Source organism: Halictus rubicundus, chromosome 8 (assembly GCF_050948215.1).
Source record: "Halictus rubicundus isolate RS-2024b chromosome 8, iyHalRubi1_principal, whole genome shotgun sequence".
Lineage (NCBI taxonomy): Eukaryota > Metazoa > Arthropoda > Insecta > Hymenoptera > Halictidae > Halictus > Halictus rubicundus.
Genome location: NC_135156.1, coordinates 4,888,372 through 4,915,229, shown reverse-complemented (window position 1 = coordinate 4,915,229; position 26,858 = coordinate 4,888,372). Strand labels below are relative to the sequence as shown.

The 26,858-nt window shown below is 44.6% G+C and overlaps 1 protein-coding gene across 4 annotated transcripts in view; it reads right to left on the bottom strand.

Moving 5' to 3' along the window:
• Eag (potassium voltage-gated channel protein ether a go-go) overlaps positions 1–26,858 on the bottom strand; it is a 188,637-nt gene that overhangs the window by 121,001 nt on the left and 40,778 nt on the right. For all 4 annotated transcript variants that reach the window (XM_076791314.1, XM_076791316.1, XM_076791315.1 and 1 more), the window contains exon 2: positions 17,091–18,484. In XM_076791314.1, the coding sequence (XP_076647429.1) occupies positions 17,091–17,169 (79 nt within the window). In that variant the 5' untranslated portion in view covers positions 17,170–18,484. The remainder of the gene's footprint in view (positions 1–17,090; positions 18,485–26,858) is intronic.

Genomic DNA, 26,858 nt, shown 5'->3' with positions numbered 1-26,858 from the left:
GTTCCATCGATTTCACCGAAAAAAAAACACCGTCGGATCCTCGGCTTTATTCTCCCGTCAGCAAATTTCGACTATGCGCTCACCGTGAATTATAAGAGCACGGAAACCCGCTTTCAGCGTTTTCAAACCTCACCGTTCGTTAAGTATAGTAATTAGAAATTAGTCACCGGAATACGAGCAGTCGGACCTCGCTAACAAAGCGGCGGGTCGGAATTGACCCGGTGACTAACGGTCGAGGAGCCAACACTGCGACTCCACCCGCTGTTCGATTATCCGTGTCGAATCCAGTCGGAAACACAGGCTGGAAAAATGGCCGCCGCGACCTTGTCACTCGTGCGTTTTTATTGAAATTTTTAGCAATCGTTCTTCAAAGAATGCTCTATCAAACGCACCTTTCCTTCTTTAACGAAACCTAATTTTAACCGAGCTAAAAATCAAAAATTCGGACAAATTGGACTCGTCGACGAATAAGTTCTCGTGTTTTCACCCAAAGCACCGAGTGAAGAAATGGCCGCCTCGACCTTGTCACTCGTGCGTTTTTATTGAAATTTTTAGCAATCGTTCTTCAAAGAATGCTCTATCAAACGCACCTTTCCTCCTTTAACGAAACCTAATCTTAACCGAGCTAAAAATCAAAGATTCGAATAAACTGTAATCCTCGATAAACAAAATCTCGTCTTTTAACCCAAAGCACCCGTTGGAAGAATGGCCGCCTCGACCTCGTACCGGCACAATTTTATTACGATTTCAAGGAGATATTCTCCAAGGTTCCCTCCCTAAAACACTCCTTTTCCTTTTCAATTAAACTCCTTTTCGCAAGCGCGAAAAATCAACGATTCGAACAAACTGCAAGCGAACAATTTCTCGCGTTCCAATTCGAAACAGCGGCGGGAATAATGGCCGCCGCGGCCTTGAAAAATCGCGCGTTTTCACGAACATTCACAGGGGGCGTTTTCTGCAAAGATCACTCGACGGGACTTCCATTTTTTTTCTTTTTTTTCCCCGGGAGAACGCAATTTGAGCGGGGCAAAAAATTGGTTAAGTTCGACCCAGTTTCCGGCCGGTCGCATGGCACCGCTCGAACAAACAGAAATGAAAAAAAGTGCGTTATTTAAAATTGAAAAATGGACTCGCGCGCGCGCGCGAGCGCGAGGATTCACCGACGCGACGCGGCCCGATTAAACCCGCGCAGACCGTTCCGCGAGCTACATTTACACGGCCGAATTCAGCCGCTATTAATAACGCAGCCGGTGCGATGATACACAGACCGGTGTAATTATAATTAGAGAGTCGCGTTCTGTCGCTGATAGCATCGAGCGATCCGTTCGCGGCACGCGCAACAATTTTCGACTCCCGTGGTGAACACGCGCCGCAATAAAAATTCTCTCAAAGCCGGATACCTATAAACTCTTTTTCCGTTCGAGCAAACTTTCGGGCTTTGTTAAAAACCGTTCGACAAGCTTCAATCGAATCGTTCGCGTTGATTGAATAATCTATCCTCCAAAATCGCGTCTTGTTTAGACTAACAGTCTCTAGAAAATACTCTTTGCCAATTAAGTTCAAAGTGGACCCTTTATTAACCAGTTAACCGTGGAATTTAACTTTCAAAATCCCTCACGGCGCGGAATTAAAATCAAGCAATGACGACTATATACGTTGAATGCAGGCGAAATGCCGCCATTATAAATTTCACGAAAAAAGGAAAGCAAAATGAGAAAGAATTAAATTTTTATTCGATAAGAAATTAACAATTCATTAACGTTAACCGCACCGCAATAGAATTTTCGATGACGTGTATACACGTCAAACTCGCTTAACTGGTTAATTTTATTATTGCAACTAGACTACGGATCTTTACAACGAAAATAAAAATCGTTTGGATTCATTTCAAGATGTAGAACCCAAGTAGGGGTTCACTTCTCTTTAATTTATTTCACCGAACCATTTTTAAATTCATTAAATCCGCAGTCGTTTACAGTCTTTTCTCGATATATGTCGCAAATACCAGGCTGATAAAAGTCGCAGAACTATACCCACTACTGAGGGGCCTCGAAGCTCGAGAGCTCGGACATAATACGGGTCAGGTACGACGTTCATCGTAGATCACAGGATAGTATCTCCTGGACGTTATATGTCGCCGGCAGGACCCGTGTTGTTAACATATTAGGTCGTCCCATAAGTTTGTGCCGTGGATATGTTACTATTATTCACCATTGAAAAGTATTTTAATGAAACACCGCAGAAATTTTATAGTGACGGTATGATGTCTTTGCCGAAAAGGTCAGAAGAAGTTGTGGAATGAAAGGGTGATTACATATTTTATTTTTCAAATTTAAATGGTACAAGAATAAACGGCACGAACTTATGGGACGACCTAATACAGGGTGTCCCAGCTAACTTGACCACCTTGAATATCTCGCTTACTTAGTGTTAGTAACAGAAAAAAAGTTATAGGACAATATTATCCTAACCGAAGGGGCAATATAATGCTTCGGAAAAAACTTTTTCAAGGTAATTTTTTTCTAGATATCAAGGTCATCAATTTTCTTTTTTAATGGAACTATATATTTTTCTTATCGCGACAAAGCATTACAAGTATTATCAGTGATTCATTTACTACACTAATTGGTTTGATTGAACTACTCTATTTCAATAAATGTTCGAAATGATGACCATTGTTTGCAATACATTGTTGTATACGGAAAATAAATGATTCTCTGGCTCTTATAATAGTTTCATTGCTAATATTGGAACATATGATGTACAGTAAAATCTCTTTCCCTGTCCAACAGCCATGGTTTTATATTTATTTATAACTGCGTCTATCGCGCCGGCCGCGCCAATCGCACCGATGAATGGAATGTATTGAATGTTAGTAAATAAGTTTTTCTTATCGTCAATGATAAATAATTTCAATTTATAAACGCTGATAAGCTTTTGATTTCGTTTACTACTGTCAGTTTGATTGTGAAATTCATCGTGAATTATTTGCTTCATTAATTGAGTGAATTTTCGTTATTTTTATTAAAAAATGGCAGTTTTCAGTTTACAAGAGAAAACAGATATGATATTTATTTATGGTGAGACATCATCCTTCTCGAAGGAGATTTGATGTAGAGTAGTTCAATCAAACCAATTAGTGTAGTAAATTAATCACTGATAATACCTATAATGCTTTTTGGATTTTTCATACCCAAGGTCACACGAAGGTCATTGTATAATATGTCATTGAAGAGGTCTTCACCCCTACTATTACATCGCGATAAAAAAATATATAGTTCCATTAAAAAAAAAATTAATGACCTTGAAAAAAGTTTTTTCCGAATCATTATATTGCCCCTTCGGTTAGGTTAATATTGTCCTATAACGTTTTTTTCTATTACTAACACTAAGCGAGATATTCAAGGAGGTCAAGTTAGCTGGGACACCCTGTATATCGAGAAAACACTGTAATCAGTGAAAGAAGTCAGTGCCGAGTCAGACACAGCGTTCGTGTTCAAAGTTGACTTCCAGCAAGTGAAACCGAAAATTTGAGAGGATTGCGGATGGTCCCTTTGTCGATTAACAAAGACGCACACGTTCTGAATATCGCGCGAACTTTTCGCTGCATATTTTGTTCGCTCGCGGTTCGACGCTCGGCACCGTCGAAACGCGTCCCGCGTCCCAGGGGATGTTAATTCTGTAATTAATAGGCGGGATACGCCGTCAATATTTGACGGGGACAAATTGCTTTGCAAATGGAAGCCCCCGGTTCGATGGAAAATCCTCGGCGCGGATGAATATCGCGACACACGGAATCGGCCCGGCCAGAATTAGTAATTGCGGAAGATCTCGTTCAGCCGGGAAACGATTATTGGCCCTGATCGTGTATTCAATGTGTCGCGATCGCGTTAACCCCTTCTACAGTTCCCCTCGCTATTACAATCGTTTAGAACTTCTGTATCCGATCGTTCCTGCAAAGAAAATGGGCAATCACCTCTCTCCGGCGCCGAGGATCGTTTCTCAAAAGAGATAGCAATTCGTATTTATTACTGCGATCACTCCAACGCTCGAACAATCATAACCAGACTGCGGATTATCTGCATTCGTGAGAAAACTGAGTAGACGAAACTTAATACAGTAAAACATTATTTTCATCTCTGTCAAATTATCAAAGCAAGAATGACAATTTTACTTGTGGCTCCTATTTCTCACAAATGATGCAGGCAATTTTCATTCGGCATAAATCGCGGTCTATTCGTAACGAGATTCCGGATTTCATGCGTTTATGACAAAAGTGCGAAAGTGAAACACTAGACAGTAGGAATATAATTAGGATTTAAGAGTATCTGTTGGAGTATACACCGAAATGCACGAAACATGCGGAGAGGGAGGTCTTTTTTGACCTGCGATTTATTGCACTTCGAACGCCGCCATTTTCCGTATTAAAGGGCCTAAGGAGGAGGAAGGCAACAGTCAATCCAAGCCAGTCTACCGAACCAGTAACAGCTCCCACATTTCTATTCCAACTACCGATACTCACACTTTCAGTGTATCAGTCAAATACAGAATTGTGTTATATGCGAACAATATTAATCAAGCTGATCGACGTTTATTCCGTTGCGGAGTTTAAATGAACACTTAAAATATAAAGTTGCATTTAATCTCCTAACCTCGTCATCCCAACAGTATCGGTACATTATCGCCGATGTATTGAAATTATTAAATGAAAAAATAAGTTTCTCTTCGGTCCCAGAATCTCGTAAATAACGCAGACAATTATTATTTTGCATTAAGCCCGGCAGTCTGTTCACAGCAGAACTTCGTTTCCGCTGAAAAGTGAGAAGTAACTTTTGCGCTTAAGAAAAATTGTTTCGCCAGTTCCGCGAGCCTGTTTTATTTAATCGGTACGATCTAGGAAACGGGATAAATCGAGAAAGTTCTGGATTTTCGTTTTGCCAAACAAACTGCTTGTCTTTGTGCAATTCTTACGGTCACCGGGTCGTCGGTCAACGCGTCAAACGAAGTTTCGGAGCGGGCATTTAATAAATAGCGAGGGGTCGGGAGAACTTTCACGGAAGTTCTAGGAGAAGTTGAAGGGGAAGCCGGGTCCTGGCAGACCCATCCATCGCCCGAGAGTTTCGTGAGCATCCCTTCCGATGGAATCGCATTAATGGAACCGCGGGAGAGAACGTTCGAGTCTCGAAAGTTTCGTGTACGAAGCCTCGGGATTACCGTGGGATAGAGGAAACGGGAGCTCGAGGTAAGAAGGGAGGATCGCCGGGCTTTCCGAAGGCTGAGAGACCTTAGCCGTGTTTAAATCTCGTTGAAAATGAACGTCGTCCAAGCTGACAGGAAATTTCCTTTCGACGATCGAACCGGATCGCCCAGCGATCAAATATCCGACCAATTAACCGGCCTCGGCTAACGATTCTCCGCGGCACTCGAATCGAAATCGATTCAATGGGAACTCGCTAGTATCTTCCAACTGTTCGAAAAATATTATTCGACGCGTTTAAACAGCCCATTTAACGCTGCCGCGGCTCTGCTCAAGCTGAACGAATTTTCAGACCGCGGAACTTCATGCGACATGAAAATGTTGTGCACCGATTGTGAGAAGTAGGAGCCAAGTAAAACGATGTTTCTAAATTCTCTTAACATATTTATTGTTTTGTTGTTAATTGCAAGAGGCAGGATAACAAAGGCAAATATAATTACTTTTGTTTCCTGAGTCATTTGAATAAGATCAAAATATTGTATTAATATTCTCGAATTATGTTCATGTTACATCCGTCTTGAATTACACCTACCCAACTTGATCATAAATGCACGCGAAGTCTACTACTTATTTTGTATTGCGCGCCACCGCGCCGCGACCACGATCGCAAGTAGAATCGGTCGACCATGGTCAGACGTTGCTGCCTAAACGAGTCTTCTTTCACAATGCTTTCTGCGGCTTCGGTCATAAGACTGCGGATCTTTACGAAAAATAAAAACAATCTGCCCCAATTGCCAGAGGCTTAAGAGGCTTAACAATTTTAAGAGGCTTGAGATAATGTTTTAATCTTCTTAAACTTTTTTTGTCCGTTTACTATTAGAAATTGAACCCACCCGCTCTTGTCACAAATGCACAGAATCTATTGATTACACGCGGATTTAATTCCCAACGAATTTCAAAGTTGATTTCGGAATCATATACAGGGTGTTTCACTTAACTCGAGCATCTAAAATATCTCGCTTGTTTTTTATGATAGAAGAAAATTTCAGAGGAGAACATTAGTTGGTTCACAGGGGCAAATATTATGATAGGCAAAAAAATTTGTTCAAGGTTATATTTTTTGAGATTTCAAGGTCATCGAAGATTTTTTGAATGGAATGATTTATCTTTATTATCGCTATATGATAGCCGAGGTCAAGACGAATCCAACGACCTGTAATATTGTGACCTACACGTGACCTTGAGTTTGTTATCACCAACGATTCCGCACCATACATTTACACTCCATGGACGCTGGTGTACAACTTGTTGAAGCCATTCCGGGTTTTCAGTGCACCAATAATGCATATTATGTGTATTCAGTTGTCCATGGTTAGAAAAAGTAGCTTCATCAGTGAAGAGATCGTCATAAAAGAAATGTTCATTTCTTTGTATTTGCTGCAATGCTCGTGCACAAAAAGCAACACGATTCTCAAAGTTGTTGCCACGAAGCTCCTGATGTAAGGAAATATGGTATGGGTGAAATTCATGACGTTGCAATGTTCGACACACACTGGCTTCGGAAATGCCTAAAGAACGTCCAATTTTTCGACAACTTGTAGTAGGATCAATGTTGACTGTGGCCAATACAAAAGTTTCGGTATCTTCTCCAGTAGCAGGGCTTTGATCGTTTTCTTTTCAGTGATTTAATACTTCCTGTTTTACGAAACAATTGAACTATGCGATCAAAACTTTGTCGAGAAGGATGATTCCTCTCGGGGTATCTTTCTGCGTACAGTTGAGATGCCTGTACCGAGTTACTTTTAGCATCACCGTAAACTAAAATCATTTCTATCTTTTCTGCATCACTGTACGCCATCGGCTCAGAGAAGTAACGTTATCTTTCACAATCGAATAAATCCCGATGAATTTCTTAAGCGTACTGATTAGAGTCACCGAAAGGAGAAGAATTTGTATCAGTGTTTACAATCTATTATAAGCGTGTTTACAGTCAGTAGTCAAGGTTCAAGAACATTTCTTGAAACCCTAGAGGGATCATATCATCGTTATTTCACTATTTACATCAAGTGCCCTACTTTTATGAATTTTTCATACTCGAGGTCGCGTGAAGGTCATAATATTACAGGTCGTTGGATTCGTCTTGACCTCGGCTATCATACAACGATAATAAAACTATATCGTTCCATTTAAAAAAAACTTCGATGACCTTGAAATCTCAAAAAATATAACCTTGAACAAATTTTGTTGGCTGACATTCTTTTCTATCATAAAAAACAAGCGAGATATTATAGATGCTCGAGTTATGTGAAGCACCCTTTATACTGGGTGTGCTAAACAAAGCGTTGCCAGCTGTTTCTCATAAGATTTCCCCGGAGTCGAAATTTTGCAAAAACTACTGCTGCATGGATGTTTGCGCATTGTTTCCGTTTCTCCTGGAAACTGAGGACGTTTCCGGCGACTTTGTGTTCCGGCACCGTCAAAAAAATTCTCGAGAACAGCCCAGGAAACGCAAGGAGTGGAGGAGAAGGCGGCTTGAAAGTCCCGCGTCCCCGTTAAAGTGGCAATGTTAGACACGGCTCTCTTGACAGTGGTCTCCGTCGCGCCCTCGCGCAATTAGCAGCGTAAAAAGATTACGCGTTTCTTACGTCCGCTCCTTCTTCCCCCCTCTCTCCCTCGCTCTTCGTTTCGCTCTCGTCGTTTTACGAGTCCGTTATGGAGTTAATGTCGCAGTAACGTGGTGGAAGTTAGTGTCAACCGTTTATGCTGTTCTCGGAAAGGGCGGCGAGCGTGTCGGGTCGCGGGTCGCCGAGGATTTTTAACGCGGGCCCCGAGTGTTTTGCACGAGTGCGAAAATGCGCGGCACGGTTGTACAGTGTACGTGACTGCACTATACCTCTTCGCATATCTCTCTCTCTCTCTCTCTCTCTCTCTCGCTGTCTCCCTCGCCGCTAATTAATTCGTTCACGGCACGTTTGAATTGAGGACGTAACAGTCTGTGCACGAGGGCCCGCGAAACAAGCGCGAACAAGAGCACGAGTGTCGCCGCGCCTCGCGCCTACGCTCCGCGAGCTTTAACGGCCTATTTACACGTATCAATGACGAGGACGAGATCCGGTCGTAACTCGTGCGCGAAACTATTCGGGGAACGTTTACGCCCGAATACGAACCACCGGCAAACAATTTTACCTAGCGAACAATGAGACGGCTGCAGCCGAACGAACGTTTATAGAAGCTCCGAGGTGGCCATGGGCTCGTATCGAAAGTTTCGGGGCTGTGGGCGGGGCCGAGGGCGGGGGCAGATTGGGGCTAAAAGCAGTTGACGAGCAGTTAGTAACTGGCTTACACGGGAGATTTATTTAACAACCACAAACGATATGAATAACATAATTTGACAACGCTAGGAAGGCCTAAAGTTGGGTGTAGAGGGCCCAGGGCGGGGCTAAGATGATAACGGGGGCCATTGACAAGATTTAGTACGGAGTTATAGCAGGATCCCAGATAGATGGTTGTGACTTGTGACAGAGTAGACTTTTGAAAGATTCTGAACAGTGGGCGTGTCCAAGGTGGAGCTATAAAAGCCCCAGGGCGTGTCTAGAACGGACTATAACAGCTATGGAACCTGTCTAGAATGGAGTAAAATGGACCAGCTACAAATTATGTATGAATTAGTGGCAAGAACATAATTGGACAAACCTGAGCTAAGATACAGATGATTCGCGACAATAGGCGTGTCTAAGGTGGGGCTACAGTGGGCCCAGGGCGTGTCTAGAACGAACTATAGCTAGAATGGGGCATGTCTAGAATGGACTAAAGTGGACCAGCTACAAATTATCTATGAATTACTGATGAGAATCTAATTGGACAAACCTGAGCTAAGATACAGATGATTCGCGACAATAGGCGTGTCTAAGGCGGGGCTACAGTGGGCCTAGGGCGTGTCTAGAACGAACTATAGCTAGAATGGGGCATGTCTAGAATGGACTAAAGTGGACCAGCTACAAATTATCTATGAATTACTGATGAGAATCTAATTGGACAAACCTGAGCTAAGATACAGATGATTCGCGACAATAGGCGTGTCTAAGGCGGGGCTACAGTGGGCCCAGGGCGTGTCTAGAACGAACTATAGCTAGAATGGGGCATGTTTAGAATGGACTAAAGTGGACCAGCTATAAATTATCTATGAATTACTGATGAGAATCTAATTGGACAAACCTGAGCTAAGATACAGATGATTCGCGACAATAGGCGTGTCTAAGGCGGGGCTACAGTGGGCCTAGGGCGTGTCTAGAACGAACTATAGCTAAAATGGGGCATGTCTAGAATGGACTAAAGTGGACCAGCTACAAATTATCTATGAATTACTGATGAGAATCTAATTGGACAAACCTGAGCTAAGATACAGATGATTCGCGACAATAGGCGTGTCTAAGGCGGGGCTACAGTGGGCCCAGGGCGTGTCTAGAACGAACTATAGCTAGAATGGGGCATGTCTAGAATGGACTAAAGTGGACCAGCTACAAATTATCTATGAATTACTGATGAGAATCTAATTGGACAAACCTGAGCTAAGATACAGATGATTCGCGACAATAGGCGTGTCTAAGGCGGGGCTACAGTGGGCCTAGGGCGTGTCTAGAACGAACTATAACGAGAATGGGGCATGTCTAGAATGGACTAAAAGTTATCAGCTGAAAATAGTATCTGGATTAATATTATATAACGAAAACCTGAATTGGACAAACCTGAACCCGAAATACAGAAGATTCGCGACAATAGGCGTGTCTAAGGCGGGGCTACAGTGGGCCCAGGGCGTGTCCTGGACGACAGCATAACAAAATCAATGCGGGAGTCTACGAAAAACCTATGATACGGTTGGCGGGACAACTATAAAGTCTCCTAGGATAAATTTAGACTCCCAGACAGAATGTTCAGGACTGAAGCAGGGATGTGGCAGAGAGATTCCTCGTATAGTCTCACGCGTAAATTTGATCTACGACGAGATTGTATCGGGTTTGTGTCCGATCCGTATCCGGTCTATGACACAGTCATTCCCGAGCAACTCGGGAGAACCACTAATTAGCGCTCTCCCCCGTATAATTCATGGTACAATACACGTACACGGTCACAGCACGCGACTGAAGCGGGACGAGACGGAACGCGACTGGCTCGACCGGTGAAATTATACCGGGTTGCGTCACGTGACTACTACCGCTCGTAAAAAATGCACCGAGCTAATGCTCCGCGGATCCATCGTTCCCGGCGCGATGCGGTTTATGAAAGATTAAATCGGCCGGATTACAGTGAGCGGGGATAGCTAATACGTCGTTCCCTGGGCACGAAGGAAATTTTTCATCGACCTCGCGGATCCTTCTCGATCCTGAGCGCACGGAGTCGAGACCCAGCTCGAGGAATTTCCGTGCGGTCCCGGAGGTCGTGAGCGTTTCCAAAATTCACGGGGACAGGTCGGAGCAAGTTGGACGCTTAGCGTGCTCCGGGGAATGTTCGGAAAGTTTCGTGGAAGACCGGGACGTCGTCGCGACGACGGCAGCCAAGTCGTCGAGCTGCTGAATGGAATATCACAGAGCCTCGGGAAACCGTGCTTCTCGTGCGGGACGTACATTCTAGAAAAGCCCTCGACTCCCCCGCGCGGCGTAGTCGCGCGTCTTTGAAAAATCTTCGCGACTCGCTTCGAAGCATCAAATATTCTGCCACGCGGAACCATCAACCGCTTATCGCTCATTTCTACGAGCGAAAAGAGGAGAAAAGGGTCGCCGCCTGCTGCGCCACGACACCCGCTATCTCGAGTCGTTTACAATATCGCGGGGAGGGCATAGTTACGAGCCAACGGGGACCGGAAACGTCGCGACGTCGCGCGTTTCCTATCGTTGCCCGAGTTCCCAGCACGAAGACGTAATCAAGATTCGAATGCGCAGTGCGTATGCGACGCGACGGCTGCAATTCCAGTCGGACCTCGTCCTCGTTCACGTTTTCCAGATTGTAACTTGAATCGTGGTACTAACGCGGAGCAGGATAAAATGTCTCTGTATCCTTGGTATTTGGCAAAGAATATAAGGCAGTCAGAAGACGTCAACGCGAACATGGTTCGTCTGCGTTCTCTAGATTGTATCTTAAATCGTGGTACAACCAGAGCGAGAGAAGATTTCGAAGAAAGAAACACACCTCCTTAACCTAATCCAGATCAAAAATTATTATTACTCGCAGCGACCAAGGGTCTCATATATTTTCTCATACCTAGTGGTCGCTCTTAAACTGACATTTTAAAAAAGGCGCTGGCGGCACCTGTACGTGCGTAGATGGAAAAGATCAGTAAATTCGACTTTTCTCACATCTGTCACTCCTGCTTGGTTACTTAAAACCGTGCTGGGCAGTTCTTTTTAAAGGGTGAGGTGTTTTGAGTGGTATAGGAATTGTACAACTTGTTGGTAACAATAACTCTTACTTTAATTATGTCGACTGTACAAAAAGATGTGGCTTAAATGAGGACTAGCTGAAGACTGACTGAAGACTGACGACTCGCACGCAGAGATCGGTTTTTAAGGGATGTGAAATTGGTGGTGAAAGTGGTAAATAGTAGTGGGAGAAAATTGGGGGGGAGTGTTTAGAGGTCGTCCAGACGCTGTCTTAAATTGTTAGTGTTATGGCGCCGAAAAGTCGCAGAAAACATCGGACGAGTCCCGTCGCTTTGGGCTCAAGAACCTTCGACTCTTAGGCTAATTTATTGCCTCTAGTAAGGGTGGTCGAAGTGTTTGTAACTCGGTGTCAAATTCGAGAGACAACAGCCCCCTTTTTAATATTTCTCGTAGCTATGTTCAGATTCTGGAAGGTAAATGACGAAGTATGAAAATGCACAGTGTCTAATCATTAATTTCTAAATATTCCTCAGAGTCGACATGGCGCACCGATGTCGTCTCCGAAGGGTTAACAGAGCTTTCTGTCAATTGTGAATTTTTAGAATTCAGGAGATTCGAAAGAACTTGTCTTATTATAATGGTTGCTCGCTGCCGATCGCAGCCGGGGCAGCGTTTTTCGGGAACGATTAGCGACGCGACCAATTTTCCGGTCAATAAATAAAGTCAATATGCTGCCACGGCACGGTTAATATCAGTGTGTGTGGAGCGCACCGTGGTCCGGAACGGCGAAATTCAGCCGGCCGAACGTTCTCCACGCGGAATAAATTATTTCGTACGAAACACGGCGGTCTAGCCGTTCCTCGCCGACGTTGGCATAATTCGATCGTTCCGAGGCGTGCATACACGAGCGCGCGTTTTCCGGTCTTGGGAATCCGCGGGCTTCCGCGTTAATGGGTCAATGCCGGCGGGTCTCACACTCGGTTTAACCCTTTCGCAACAGCTTATTCATCGTCGGTGACCTTTCACCGGCGTTCCGACAGTTTTCGGCCAACCCAGACGAACACGACAACGTTCGTATTTCGCGCGCTAACTCCGTTGCCGCAGGTTTCCGCGGCAGCAAGAGCTGCGACCGGGGAGAACGTACGAGGCTTGCGAAACGAGCTCTCGAGAACCGTACACCTGCCGGTTTAAGAGCTCCCAGGCAGACCTAGTTGCGAGTTCATATCGCGGGGAATATCGAGGACGTCGATTGCTCGAATCCTCCAGCCCTCGAACTGCAGGGTCCGTTTCGACCCGGAGCTATTGGCCGAGCAAGTTCGGTGCCCTTTCGTTCGATCGGTCGTAACTTTGGTGGCGTTCTAAGAGCCAAGGGTAGTCACGTGACTTTTGCAGAGCCAGCAGGTCGGTAACTGCTGTATAATTTCCGTTGACAGCCTTCGGCCACTGACTTAACCACTTCGCAACCAAGGACGAGTTATCTCGCGACCAAGTTTCGTTTGCAAGTAGTTCTGCACGATAGTTGATGGAGATGCCACGTCGATGTAGCTTCGTAATGTAGCACTATGTGTGGATCCATGTTTCCAAATATTTCGTGTAAAAGACAAATAAACATCATTCTTGCTAGAAATATTTTCAAATTAAAACTCTCGTCCCAATAATCATCCAAATAGCTCATCGGTGGCGGTATACGAACGAAACTTGGTCGCGAGATAACTAGTATATGGCATAGCGTAAGCGACATTGCGTCGCGAGATAACTCGTCTGTGATCATCGTACGAACGGTATTTCATCGCGAGATAACTCGTCCGTGGTCGCGAAGTGGTTAAGATCCGTCTTGGTCTTGATCCGACGGGTCCAAAGTCTGTGACTAAACTTGTCACATTTTTTGCTCTGTATTATCGATATTATGAACTCTGACGCCAGAAACGTGCTTCAAGTTTTTGGCTTTATTTCGCAGAGAATCAAGACAAAATACGGCTCAATTTGTAGCTGGAGATATTTTCTAGCGCGCGCTGCTCTCGATTTCATCCAGAAAACTCATGCAATGGCATAAAAATGCTTGGTTTCCACGGCATGCACATCGTCAATTTTTGACCTACTTCTAACGCTTATATTACCAAATATCTGCATAATCTCGTCAGCTCATGACCAGCGCGCGCTAGATTGAACCTTCCTCTTTCGAATGAGCCCTTTCCCAGTGAAAAATATTCTCATATAAAGACGAAAAGTTGAGGCATGTAACACCATTTTTCGCCTACTTTTGTCGGTAACGTGGTCACTCTACCTTATCGCGAATCTACGGAGTCTTGGCGAGGGCCGCCTTGCCGGTTTGATGACTCTGCGTAACCACACACACATAGAAGAAACCCATATACGTATACGAAACTTGCAAACCGACGCTTCAATATCGCAATGAGCAATTCAGAAGTGGTCACCTTGAAGTAATTTGTAATATTCGACGCCATACTGTCTGACAATGACAAGTGGCGCTAGTAGCGAAAAATGTCGGAACCGCGAGTTGCAGTTCAGACGCCTCATGATCGACAGTATGCCACCGAATATTACAAATTACTCCACGATAACGTACAAATAGGCATTTTGGAGACCATATAGTCCTAGATTGGACTTTTAGGAAATCAAATTGGCTACTTCTGAATTGCTCATTGTGATATTGAAGCGTAAGTTTGCGCCCCCGTGAAGTTTCGTATACGTATATGGGTTTCTTCTATGTGTGTGTGGTTACGCAGAGTCATCAAGGCGGCCCTCTTAAGTTATTCCCAGCTCATTAAAACGGTAGATGTAATCGTTTTATATTGAACATTAACCTTAGCTAGGACCTTGCAGTCTGAAAGAGACGTTATTGTTGCGCGACATTGATATGAAGACGAAAAGTTGAGGCACGTGAAACCATTTTTCGCCTATTTTTGTCGGTAACGTGGTCACTCTACCTTATCGCGAATCTACGAAATCTTGGCTGTTAAGTGTCGATCTTCAGGTTTAAAAGTACCCTTTTACGTGCAATCGATATCTCTGCGCCTTAAAACGTTGTGGGTAAAATTAAGAAACTTGGACGTTGAGGCCCCTATGAACCGGATGCCGAAATCAAATGGCGAAAAGAATTGATACCGCGGCATGTTTGCTTTTTCGATTTCAAAAGAAGAGCTTCCCACACAAAATCATGACGCGCGATGAAAATGGGTCCTATATGAAAATCGTGAAGAACCTTCCACGCAGTGTTCCCGGATAAAGACTAGTCCCCTACCCTATCCTACCCCTTCTACGACGCTATTCTCCCACGTTTCCGCCGCGGTTCGGTCACGTGACTAAACCGGTACTGGCCGAGAGAGGGTAACTGTACTACTCTCGATTCGAGTCAATTCAGGTCAACGAAGGCATTTGCGATCTAGCAACATGGTGGGAGAAAGTACTACTTATGGCGAATACAGTGATTTCTCTTTATATGTCGCCAAGGCCTGGATGATAAACGTCGCGGAATTATCCCCACTACCGCGGGGTGTACCCCCTTAGGGGCCTAGAAGCTGGAGACGCCTCGGACGCCGAGGAGTGTAGACATAGCATGGCTCGGGTATATCGACATATATCGAGTATATATCGGGTATATCGACATATATCGAGAATTCACTGTACTTCGAAAGCTAATCTAGTACACTTCCTTTATGAATAGTGGCTTTCGCGCCGAATTCATTTGCACAGGATTGCACTTGTTTTAGCTATCTATCAGCTATTCGTAGTCAGTCGAATAAGAAGATCGAGGTTTATCTCGACGAATTACAAATTAACGAGTTAATCCACGGCAATTAACGGACCCCGAGACGCTGCGCCGTGCACACGCCTACGAATCCAAACAAACGCGAGAAAAGGCGGTCCGATATCGTCAATTACCCACCTCATCCGATTACATTAATTAAATATTCCCGCCCCCGCCGGATGAAACGAAAGGAGGACGACTAGATGCCCGAGCCGGTCTTTTTCAAGTCCTGCGTTCCGGTGAATTAACTGTTCGAGAACCAGGATGTGTCTCCTGAGGCAAGACTAATTCCTTGGGTCAAAACTAATCTCTTAAATCAGAACCAATCTCTTAACCCCTTGTACTATAACACCGAGTCAAACTCGTGATGAGAATTCTGAACAGGGTCTGATAAATATGTATGTTGTTAATTTCTTGTGTTCCTAATATCATGAGTAGACAGCAGATTTTATAAATTTATGACAAAAACGAGTAGGTATCGTTTTAAATGGAAGAATTGAAAAATACTGTTATATTATTTTCAACCTGTCAAACATATTAACCCTTAGCACTCGAATGGTGACTGTAAGGCGCCACTAAAAATTCCTGTATCGTTATTCAAAATATTTTTGACATTATTAAATTTGTTTGTATTTAATAAATTACTAAACATTTCAGTACTGTACGAGTAAATTGCACCATTTTCCTATGTATAGCATGAAACAATATATAATATATAGAAGGGAAATATTCTAGGTCAGAAGAAATGTTTCGTTTTAGAGTTAAAATGGCTTCGAGTGCAAAAGGTTAAGAAAGAAAATTAATTTCTATTTCATTCCAGTTTGTTGCAATTCGGGTAGAAAGTTTCCATTTTGCATAAAGATCCGCTGTCTAATTATGACGATATGACAATAGTAGACTTGGAAGCGAAACAATGATTTTGATGCTCCGGGTCCGGGGCCGACCATCGCATCGCCGGCAAAATGTGAAACAGTTCGAGTAAATTGCATAGAATAATGTAACTAATCGACGCAGCCGCACCGGACTGCGGAAGTTCATTCGAACGACCCCGCTGTCGGGGCCAGGTTCCAAGAGAACCGGAGCCAAGTAGAATTTTATTCCCTGCGGCAAACGGCTGTTCCCAACCGTCGACCAAAAAGTCTACGTCGAAGTCTACCGAGTTATTCGAAAAAATTTCGAGAAACCATCAACTTCGTCGCAGTCCGATTCGAAATGGTCGAGACTCCACGCCGAAAGAATCTGCCGCAGTGCATCGGTGTTTCGCGCGTGACTCGCTTTAAATGGTGGGCCGATCGAGCACACCATGGTCCCCTGGCAAGTAAAATCTATCATGGTCAACGGCGGGTAATCTCGTTACTGGCTTTCGCGCGCGGACCAACTTTTATCTCTGCACACTTGCCGCGGTTACGTAAAGTTATTAGTTTGACCTATTTCCATGCAGAGAAAGCGAACTCGATACAGAGAAAGAGAGAGAAAGAGAGAGACGGGAGAGGCGGGAGAGGCGGGAAAGGGGCACGCACTAAAATGCCGCGAATTCCCACAAAACCATACTTGCCGGTGGCGGCAACGACAACCTATCTCTATCTGCATCACGCTCTCTCTCTCTTCCTCTCTCTCTCTCTGTCTCCCTTGTTGTCTTTCTTTCAGTATCTATCTCTCGGTTGCCGAGGGAGCCCAGCGATTCCAGGCTCGACTCGGCTATCATCGATTCCATCGGAAAACGAAACCAATCAAAGCCGTCGGTACTCACGTTGACTGCTGCTCCGTCGTATGATGTTCTCCAAGAATGTGTTTTGCGGGGCGACCAGGCCCCTGCGCCCCCCTGGCATCCTTTCTCCCGTGATTTATTCCCGGATCCTGGTCGCTGCGGCTATCAGGACCTAGGCCAGCCTCTGTCGGCTACGCTGATCATCACGGTCATCGGTCTTCCTCGCCTCATCTCAAACGGGGCGGCTGCTCGCGCTCGAAGCACTATTATACATACATATATATCTCTCTCTCTCTCTCTCTTTCTCTCTCTCTCTCTCTCTCTCTCTCTCTCTCTCCCCAGGCTTCCGTTATCCGGCTCGGCTAGCAACGGTGACGAACAGGCCGCGACACCACAACACTAACTGAATGTCATGACTCGCGGATAGTTCACCATCGTGACTATCACCACCGGTCATCCAATATGTAGTCCCAGGGGCCGAGATAGCGACACACGGTGAGTCCTGCCTCGAAATCGATCTAGACCGGTTGATCGATCGCCTGGATCCTCCGTAGAACGTTTCACGGTTTCACCGTGAATAACACCGTTCCTGGGTCCCAGGTGGGCAACACCTTTGACACGGCGAGGCGTTGCTGGAGTTGATCGGAGTCGTCTTTTTGTCACCTGAACCAGGCTCCGTTTGTCCCCCGACGTTCGACAAACTGCTCGCTGCTCCCCGCGAGGACGATCTCCGGCGCTTCGGGTTCGGCAGCAGTCTTGGAGGGTTCTTCCGGTGTCCGGAAGCGCGGCGTCGACCCCCTCGAACCGTTGTTGTTGTTATTATTATTATTGTTGTTGTTGTTACTATTATTAGTATTAATATTAGCGTTATTATTGTTAGATGGCGTGGCGGGGGTGGCGCGGGAGGAGGCGCGGCAGGAGAACGCCGACCAAGGGAACGAGGAGGACGGCGGTCCGGATTTATCGAGGCGGCGACCACGACGTCGATGTCCTCGCGATACTGTCCTCGGCTGGTGGACGCGCGATCGATGACCCATCTAACCGCAGTCCTTCCAGGTTATCGCGCGCGCTGTCACGGATACCCGACGGCAAGTAATTAGACGACTGCGCGGTACCTGCCACGTCGTTCTCCACATCCTCGGCGTCCTCCTCGGCGTCGGTGCAGCTGGTGCCCGCGGAGGAGAACATCCCTTTGCGAGGGGAACAAGGACGCGACGGCAGCAGCCCCGTCGTCGGTCACATCCTCGACGCTGGTCACGTACTCGATCACATCCTCGATCCTTGAACCGGGGGCCGGCCGCTGGATACTCTTGCTGCCGTTGCGAGTAGCCTGGCTGGCTACGATCGAGAATGCTTGGCGGGTTTCGGGGTTCCGAGAGCTCGACACTTCCTCGTCGACCGGCTTCGTCTTGTTTCGGGAGGCGACCGTGTACCACCTGGAAAACAAAGAAGAACGCTGGTTAGACTTGAAACTGCTGCTTCGTCGGGTTCGTTCCTTTTTGTTACCGCTTACATTCAATTTCAGAACCTATCGATCATGACTAGACTACAGATCTTTATGCAAAACAAAATATGTTTGCATTCACTGCAAGACACCGCCTTAAATTGTACCTACCCATTTAATCATTGTAATAGAACACCCGAGCGCCTAGAATAGGCAACCCGCATCATTAACGATGCCGCTGCGCGCGGGTTGCCTAATCTAGACGCTCAACCATCTTTCAAAGAACAGTTGAGCGCCTAGAGTAGGCAACACGCACACTCCGTCATCTTTCATTGGTGATGCAGGTTACCTACTCTAGGCGCTCGACTACATCCCTTTCAAGGAACACTATAAAATGTAATTTGAACAGTTGAGCGCCTAGAGTAGGCAACACTCACGCACCGTAATCTGTCATTGTTGATACGGGTTGCCTACTCTAGGTGCTCAACTACATCGCTTCTTTCAAAGGAGAGCATAAACTGCAATAGAACGGTTGAGCGCCTAGAGTAGGCAACACGCACGCTCCGTCGTCTTTCATTGTTGATGCGGGTTGTCTAGTCTAGGCGCTCAAGTACATCCCACCTTTCAAAGAACAGTTGAACACCTATAGTAGGCAACACGCACACTCCGTCATCTTTCATTGTTGATGCGAGGTGTCTACTCTAGGCGCTCGACCACACCCCTTTCAAGAAACACTATAAAATGTAATTAGAACAGTTGAGCGCCTAGAGTAGGCAACCTTCGCGAAGGATGAAAGATGACGGCACGTGCGGGTTGCCTACTCCAAGCGCTCAGGTACAATTATACCCTGTATGCTTCGACAGAAGAGGGCCAAAGCAGGGACAAGATTCGCAACGTATAATGGGAGAGACACCGCGGGACGTTTCAAGGAACTATCTCTGGCTAATCTGAGGGCGGATGCGAGGACGCGTGCGGATGTATTCCAGCACGGTCGTATTCAGTCCGGGTCGCAGGCATGATACGCTTTTCTAGTCTACGGTTCCCTGCAGGTATCAATACGCTGTATTCAGAAGTTTGAGCTAATTCCCTTGGTGAATGGAGCGCCGGCGGTGCCTATCTCGGCGACAGAGCACCGGTACATCTTGCCAACCGCCCGGTACGAAGTTGTGTTTTCACGCTGCGGGCAGTAAGTCGTGCCAAGTCGAAACAGAGAGCCGTTCAATGGCGCTGCGCTCTCGCATCGCGACGTGCACGAGCATCAACACCACGGTGCGATATTTAAATCGGAAAGTTTAAACAGCCCCTGGCCCCTTCCACGATGTTTCGTACCAATGCACGATAATATCGACAAATCAAGTTAGCCCTGCTCAGATCGCGCTGCTTAACACTCGGATGCGAAATTTCTCCAATTGCAACAAGGACGGGATTTGGATAAAATGCCATTGAAAACATGTTTGAGAAGATTGACGAACAACTGTTCAAGTGGCATCAAAGATTGCCATCTGCACGATCAGCAAAACCATCCGCCTTCCGAATGTTAATTTAGCTTGACTGCCAAACTGAAGGTAAGTTGCCGATTTTTCGACCCGTCTCTTTCTGGAGAGTGCTCCGCCATTTTTACCAGCCCGCAATATACTCGATTACAATTAACAAAGATGCCCGTACCGCTTCCTTAATCGCCCTTAATCGTCCAACAGGAAAAACACCAAGAAACTAGCACTAATGCCCAGCAAAGAAACTGTCGCGCGTCAGCAATCAACATGGCGGAGACACGAGATCACGTGACACCGGAGAATGTGACTCCCAGTGAAAGAGATGTCACTTTTTTTTCGTTCTAACAAGCTCGATTCGGACGTTCAAAGAAACACACGCTGCCTGTCAAGCCCCGTCACAATTTTCCATTCGGACACAGCCGACCAGAAGAGGTTAAGCGTACCGATATAAATGAAACTCTTTTGTGGCGTGTCGCCCCCGAACGATCGGAAACGAATGTTTGTTTGAAATCGGTGACGTCATTTAACGAATCGATAACACTTACAGGTGACGAGCCATCGTTGTATGTAGAGGTGAGAGAGAAAAAGAGAGCGAGAGGGGGGGGGGGGGGAGGGAGAGAGAGAGAGAGAGGTAACGTCCGTTCGTCGGGTATCGCGGCGAGATTGGTCGCGTTTTTCGAGCGGAAGCTCACGGAATCGATCCGATTCCAAGAATACCGGCGACGAGACCGCCTCTATTCCCCGGCTAAAATTAAACCGGTCCGATTGTTGAAGATCGACGCGACACCCGGCGCGAGTTTATCGGGTCCGCGACGAGCACCGCCGCCGAACGACAATTAACGATCGTACCCCACTTTCCACCGACTTTATATCACGCGTTTATCCGCAAAAAAACACAACGCACTTGTTCGAATTCGACCGATTCTGGAAAGTGGTCCTAAAAGGGGCGCCACTTTCAAATACGATAATTGAATTGGTGTCCAGTAAAAGAGCGTGTAATCACAGTTTGTGAAAACAGGAAGACGTTACATTTAACAATGAAGGTATTTTATAACATAGAATCTCTAGTCCCATTGCTGAAAAGCTTTGCCCCAAAGTAAAGTGATTTTTTGTACTATTGCATTGCACGGAAGAGTCCATTTCGGAAAATTTGTAACACACATTAAATTGTGCATAACGCTATCGGAAAATTGTTTAAAAGTCTTATTGTCAAACTTGCACATCAGTTTGCATTACAATCTATTAAGTAAACCAAACTTTGGTAAGGTAAGGTCTACGTGATGAAGATTCCTAATAGAGTCTAGTAGATATAATTAATTTCCTTTGACACGTTGTCACCCATATGTGGCTGACGGAATTATTTGTCCAGGTTTCAGAATGAATTTTTAAGTTAATTTATCCATTGTACCAAGTTTGATTAGGATCTGTAAAATTCAAGAAAGTTGAAGGACTACTGAATATCATACATTCAATTATTTTCAATTTTTATTTCATTAAATAACTTAATTTGATTTTGTGGAATTTTTCAGGTTCCTAGTATGGCAGTCAAAGTGTTAAACCGAAATAAAATTCTATTTTGTTGTAGTCGGCATATAATCTTTGGAGAAAACATGGGCTCACAATAAATATAATCTTTCTTTTTTTTTCTGTGGAATAACCGCGAAATAAATAATAGTGCAAGGGGTTAGGATTGATTATGGTGTCGTCGAGTTAAAACGTGACGGAAATCTTAGGTGGCCCGATCTTCGTGACTATTTAACCCGACCCGGGGTACCGGTAGTTTATCTACTATCGGAGGAGGGTAGTTAATTCGATTAGAGGGGATCGAATTCTCGGTTCGGGGGCATCGAATATAGAAACGATTCATTTCGAATGAATAGCAACGACAATAGCTCCGTCGGATCGGGTCGAACGCCGGATTACCTTCGAGAGTAACCCGTAGCTCGAAACATTAATATTCGATGGTTTCGTGGGAGCCGGTGGAAGGTTCGGAGCAACTTGATGCATTCGAGAGGAAGATTCTAGGTTGGACGAGGTTTCGGGATTCGACTTGGCCGAGTCGAGGCAGGAGATTGCCATTCCTCCTCGCGTCGGTCTCTCGAAGCAGCTCGTTTCGCCGATACGTACTACCCTTTGTTTTGTCAGGCATTGTGCTGGCCCGAGATTACTGCTGATAGCGGCACGGCGGCGGCGACGCCGTTCTTCCATACCGTTTCGAAAATTGCTCCCGGTAATAACTTTTGCGCGTCGCTGCGTCTCGCTGCCCCTCATTTCCGCTCCTCAAGATACCTACCGCCGAATTTCCAGGTCCCCGCCGAACAGGCCAAATGAAAACTCGCCCAAAGATACGCCGAACACCGCCCACGCGAGGCCAGCTCTTCGAGGACCCGACTTGGAGAAAGAGAAACTTGACCAAAAAAAAAAAATCGTACGGCGATCATCGAACGATCATTTTAAACGCGAGACTGCCATCTCTGAATCTCCGGAAGTCAAAAGAGCCCCCAAACCAAATTGAATTTGCAATAGGCCATTCGATAGCTTATACAAAGAAAATACCAATTTTCAACCTCATATGTCGACGTGGGGGGTAGTAATGGGGTCACAAAGAAAATCAGGTTTTTCCGTAATTTCTCTTATTCTCTTTAATTAAAAATACTGAAAAAAATCAAGCATGTTTTAGCTATTAGAAAGCAGATCTATGAATTTTTTCAGAATTTTTAGCTTCAAAACCGAATTTTAAAAAATAAAAAACTTTTCAGTTGCCGATTTCTTGTAGAAGTTACGAGATACTACGTTTATATTGTTACAATTTTAGCAGCTCGTTATTTGGTCTCTCCAAATATCTGGAATTCCGAGAATTTTCGGAACAGGAAAGCATCTCCACTTTCTCACCCGTTACATGGTATGAAAAAAATTTAGTCGAGGAAAATGAACAATGGGCCTCGAAAGTAGAAGGTTCAAGCTTGAAAACGAGACCAGAACGAATATTCTATGACGTTTTCTCGTGAAGTTACAGCATTTTGAACATGGTCAATTGTTGAACGAAGCGAATGTTGACATTTGTTAGTTTCCTCGGACGGTACGAATCAGCTCCGATGTGTAAATCGTTTACGCCTCGCAGTGGTTATCGCAGTGGCTCTCGAAACGCCGCACAGTGGGCAATTTGGACGAAATCGGATTCAAAATCAAGGAACTTTCGATAGGAATGCGGTAGAGCGATGAAATTTTTTTTAAATGAAAGCTGAAACTTAGTAGAATATGGGAAAAATAGAGAGATTGTGGTCCGAACGTTTTTTAACCTCGAGAAAATTCGTTAAACGCGCACAAATTCAAGAAAATGTTAGTTTTTTCAATACCACGCCCGGAAAAAAATTTTTTCTAACATGCTATACATCATTTCCCATAGATTTTTTCACGCTGATTTCAAATCTGGTCTCAAAATTTGTCTAAAACCTCAGGATTTTGCAAAAAATAGATTTTTGTGACGAAAAACTAATGAAGTCATTTTTTCGTGAAAATGATTTTATAACACTCTAGTTGGAAGGTATATTGTATTTTCATATATAAAATTCAATAAAAGTAATAATAATGACGTATTTGAACGTTTTGAGTTACTTACGGAACATGAAGCGCTTCACATCTCGTCACCACTTGACGTATCGCTGTTCTTGCTACTGGCACTTTCTGCAAACTGTTTGTGGTTGTAATGTAGTATAAATTAGATATCTATTGTCCATAATTATATTTTCGAAAATCCGACAATATTTGCAGAAGCTTTGGAGATCGACGTGCAATTTATAAAAAATATTGCTACAATATTATCAGTCTTCAAATGCAAGCAACCCTTAAAAATAAAAGAGCTCGAAGAATTCTGTTGGGAGACATATTGTTTTCATTATACATTATTCCCGTGGGCTCGAATGAGTCCTACCTTGCATAAGTTATTAAAGCATGGTTGCGAAATAGCAAAACAGTTTCTATTGCCAATAGCTTATTATTCAGAAGATGCAAATGAATCGTGGCATAAACTGTACAGAAAAAACATGATACTTCACTCACGACAAAATAGTCGAAAAAATAGAATCTTAGATGTTTTTAATCGCGCAATGCACTTAACCGACCCGAAAATTTCTATCGTATTACTAAAAGATCGATTAAAGTTGTACCGAAGAAAGAAAATAGCAGCAGAATGTAGAAACTTCGTCGAAGAAAATGCGTAAGTTAAAAAGATTAAATACTTACCTTACTTCCTCTGTAAATGAAAATATAATTATGGACAATAGATATCTAATTTATACTACATTACAACCACAGACAGTTTGCAGAAAGTGCCAGTAGCAATAACAGCGATACGTCAAGTGGTGACGAGATGTGAAGCGCTTCATGTTCCGTAAGTAACTCAAAACGTTCAAATACGTCATTATTATTACTTTTATTGAATTTTATACACAGTCTGTCCCATTTCCAATGAGACTGGTCGAAATTAACAGCAGATTGCAGCGTCATCTATTGATTCATCTATTGAATTTTGTAGACACATCTTTCATCTATCTTCACACCAAATTTCTTAGCATTTCAATTGTTCTGTCAATAGTTACGACATTATAACTAACCGTCCACTGTGTCGGTCTGTCGAAAAATCGCTATGGAGCAAAGAGCGAATATCAAGTTTTGTTTTAAGTTGGGCAAAACTGATCAAGAAACATTCGAATTGATGAAAAACGTTTACGGTGACCAGTGTCTATCCCGTGCACAAGTATTCCGCTGGTTTGCTAGATTTCGTGATGGTCGTGAAGACCTTGAAGACGACGAACGCGCACCGAAGCCGAGAACCTCGAGGAATGAAGAAAACATTGAGAAAGTCAGGCAAATTCTGCGCTCTGACCGTTGTGTGTCCGCGAGACTTATCGAGGAGATGACTGGCATTCCTAAGAGTGTGGTCCATCGCATTCTGACCGAGGATTTGGGAAAGAGAAAAATCTGCGCGCGATTTGTGTAATGCGCCGTCGCACAAAGCCCTAATTGTACGCGAGTTTTTGGCCAAAAAAAGCATCATAACGCGCGACCACCCGCCGTACTCGCCTGATCTAGCGCCGTGCGACTTCTGGCTATTTCCTAAACTCAAATTAGCGTTGAAGGGGAACACTTACAGTACGATTCCTACCATCCAGAAGGCTTCGACCGACATCCTGCAAGCTAATCCGGCCCCCGAGTACCAGACATGCTTCGACAAGTTTTATGATCGGTTTCAACGCTGTATTGACTTGGAGGGGGATTATTTCGAATAAATACGATGGAAGAAATGTCCTGTAAAGCGTCTTCTTTTTTATTTTTGAGCAGTCTCATCGGAAATGGGACAGACTGTGTATATGAAAATACAATATACCTTCAAACTAGAGTGTTATAAAATCATTTTCACGAAAAAATGACTTCATTAGTTTTTCGTCACAAAAATCTATTTTTTGCAAAATCCTGAGGTCGTAGACAAATTTTGAGACCAGATTTGAAATCAGCGTGAAAAAATCTATGGGAAATGATGTATAGCATGTTAGAAAAAATTTTTTTCCGGGCGTGGTATTGAAAAAACTAACATTTTCTTGAATTTGTGCGCGTTTAACGAATTTTCTCGAGGTTAAAAAACGTTCGGACCACAATCTCTCTATTTTTCCCATATTCTACTAAGTTTCAGCTTTCATTTAAAAAAAATTTCATCGCTCTACCGCATTCCTATCGAAAGTTCCTTGATTTTGAATCCGATTTCGTCCAAATTGCCCACTGTGCGCCGCAGCGGCTCCGAATCTGTGTACACTAAGTTTTGCAAGCGTTCTCGTACAGCTAATCGCTCGGCTCCCGTACCCCGCACGCGCGCGAGTTCTCTGAATCGAGATCGCCGAGCCACTTGAAATCCCGCCACACAAACGGCGTCAATTATAGGCGCGAATTACAAGGTTCTCTGGCAGAGAAGCATGCCTCCCCCCCCCCCCCCCCTCTCTCTCTCTTCGCAAGCAACTCTGTTCATCAACGGGTCCGCGTTCTTTCCGGGGTGAATCGAGGCCCACGCGAGCGTTTTCACGGTCCGCTGGCTGCTGCGAGCGTGAAACGCTTCGGAACGGATGGGATAAGAGGGATTCGCGGATCCATTAACAATGGTAGACGGCAAAGGGATGTATACAGTTGCCTGGAACGGCACCGGCACCGGCACCGGCGCGCCGAGAGGCCGGCCCGCCGAGAATCGATTCGAATTAACCCTCCACTGCTGATCCGGCTTCGCCAAGATTCCACCGAACATTCTTTCGAAGACAACTGTCCAACTGTGCCCGGCACTGGTAACTAGACTGCGAATTTCATGCATTTGCCATAACGATGAATAGAGCAAGCACCAAACAGTAAAACCGTCATTTAAGAGCCAAGGGTAGTCACGTGAGTTTTGCAGAGTCAGCAGGTCGGTAACTGCTGTAGAATTTCCGTTCGCCGATCCGTCTTGGTCTTGATTCGACGGGTCTTAAGTCTGTGACTAAACTTGTCACATTTTTTGCTCTGAATTATCGATATTATGAATTCTGACGCCAGAAACGTGCTTCAAGTTTTTGAAATAATATATTCTAATAGTATAATAATATATAATAATAATGAATACAGCTCAATTTGTAGCTGGAGATATTTTCAAGTGCGCGCTACTCTCGATTTCATCCAGAAAACTCATCCGATGGCATAAAAATGCTTGGATTCCACGGCATGCACATCGTCAATTTTTGACCTACTTCTAACGCTTATATTACCAAATATCTGCATAATCTCGTCAGATCACGACCAGCGCGCGCTAGATTGAACCTTCCTCTTTCGAATGAGCCCTTTCCCAGTGAAAAATATTCT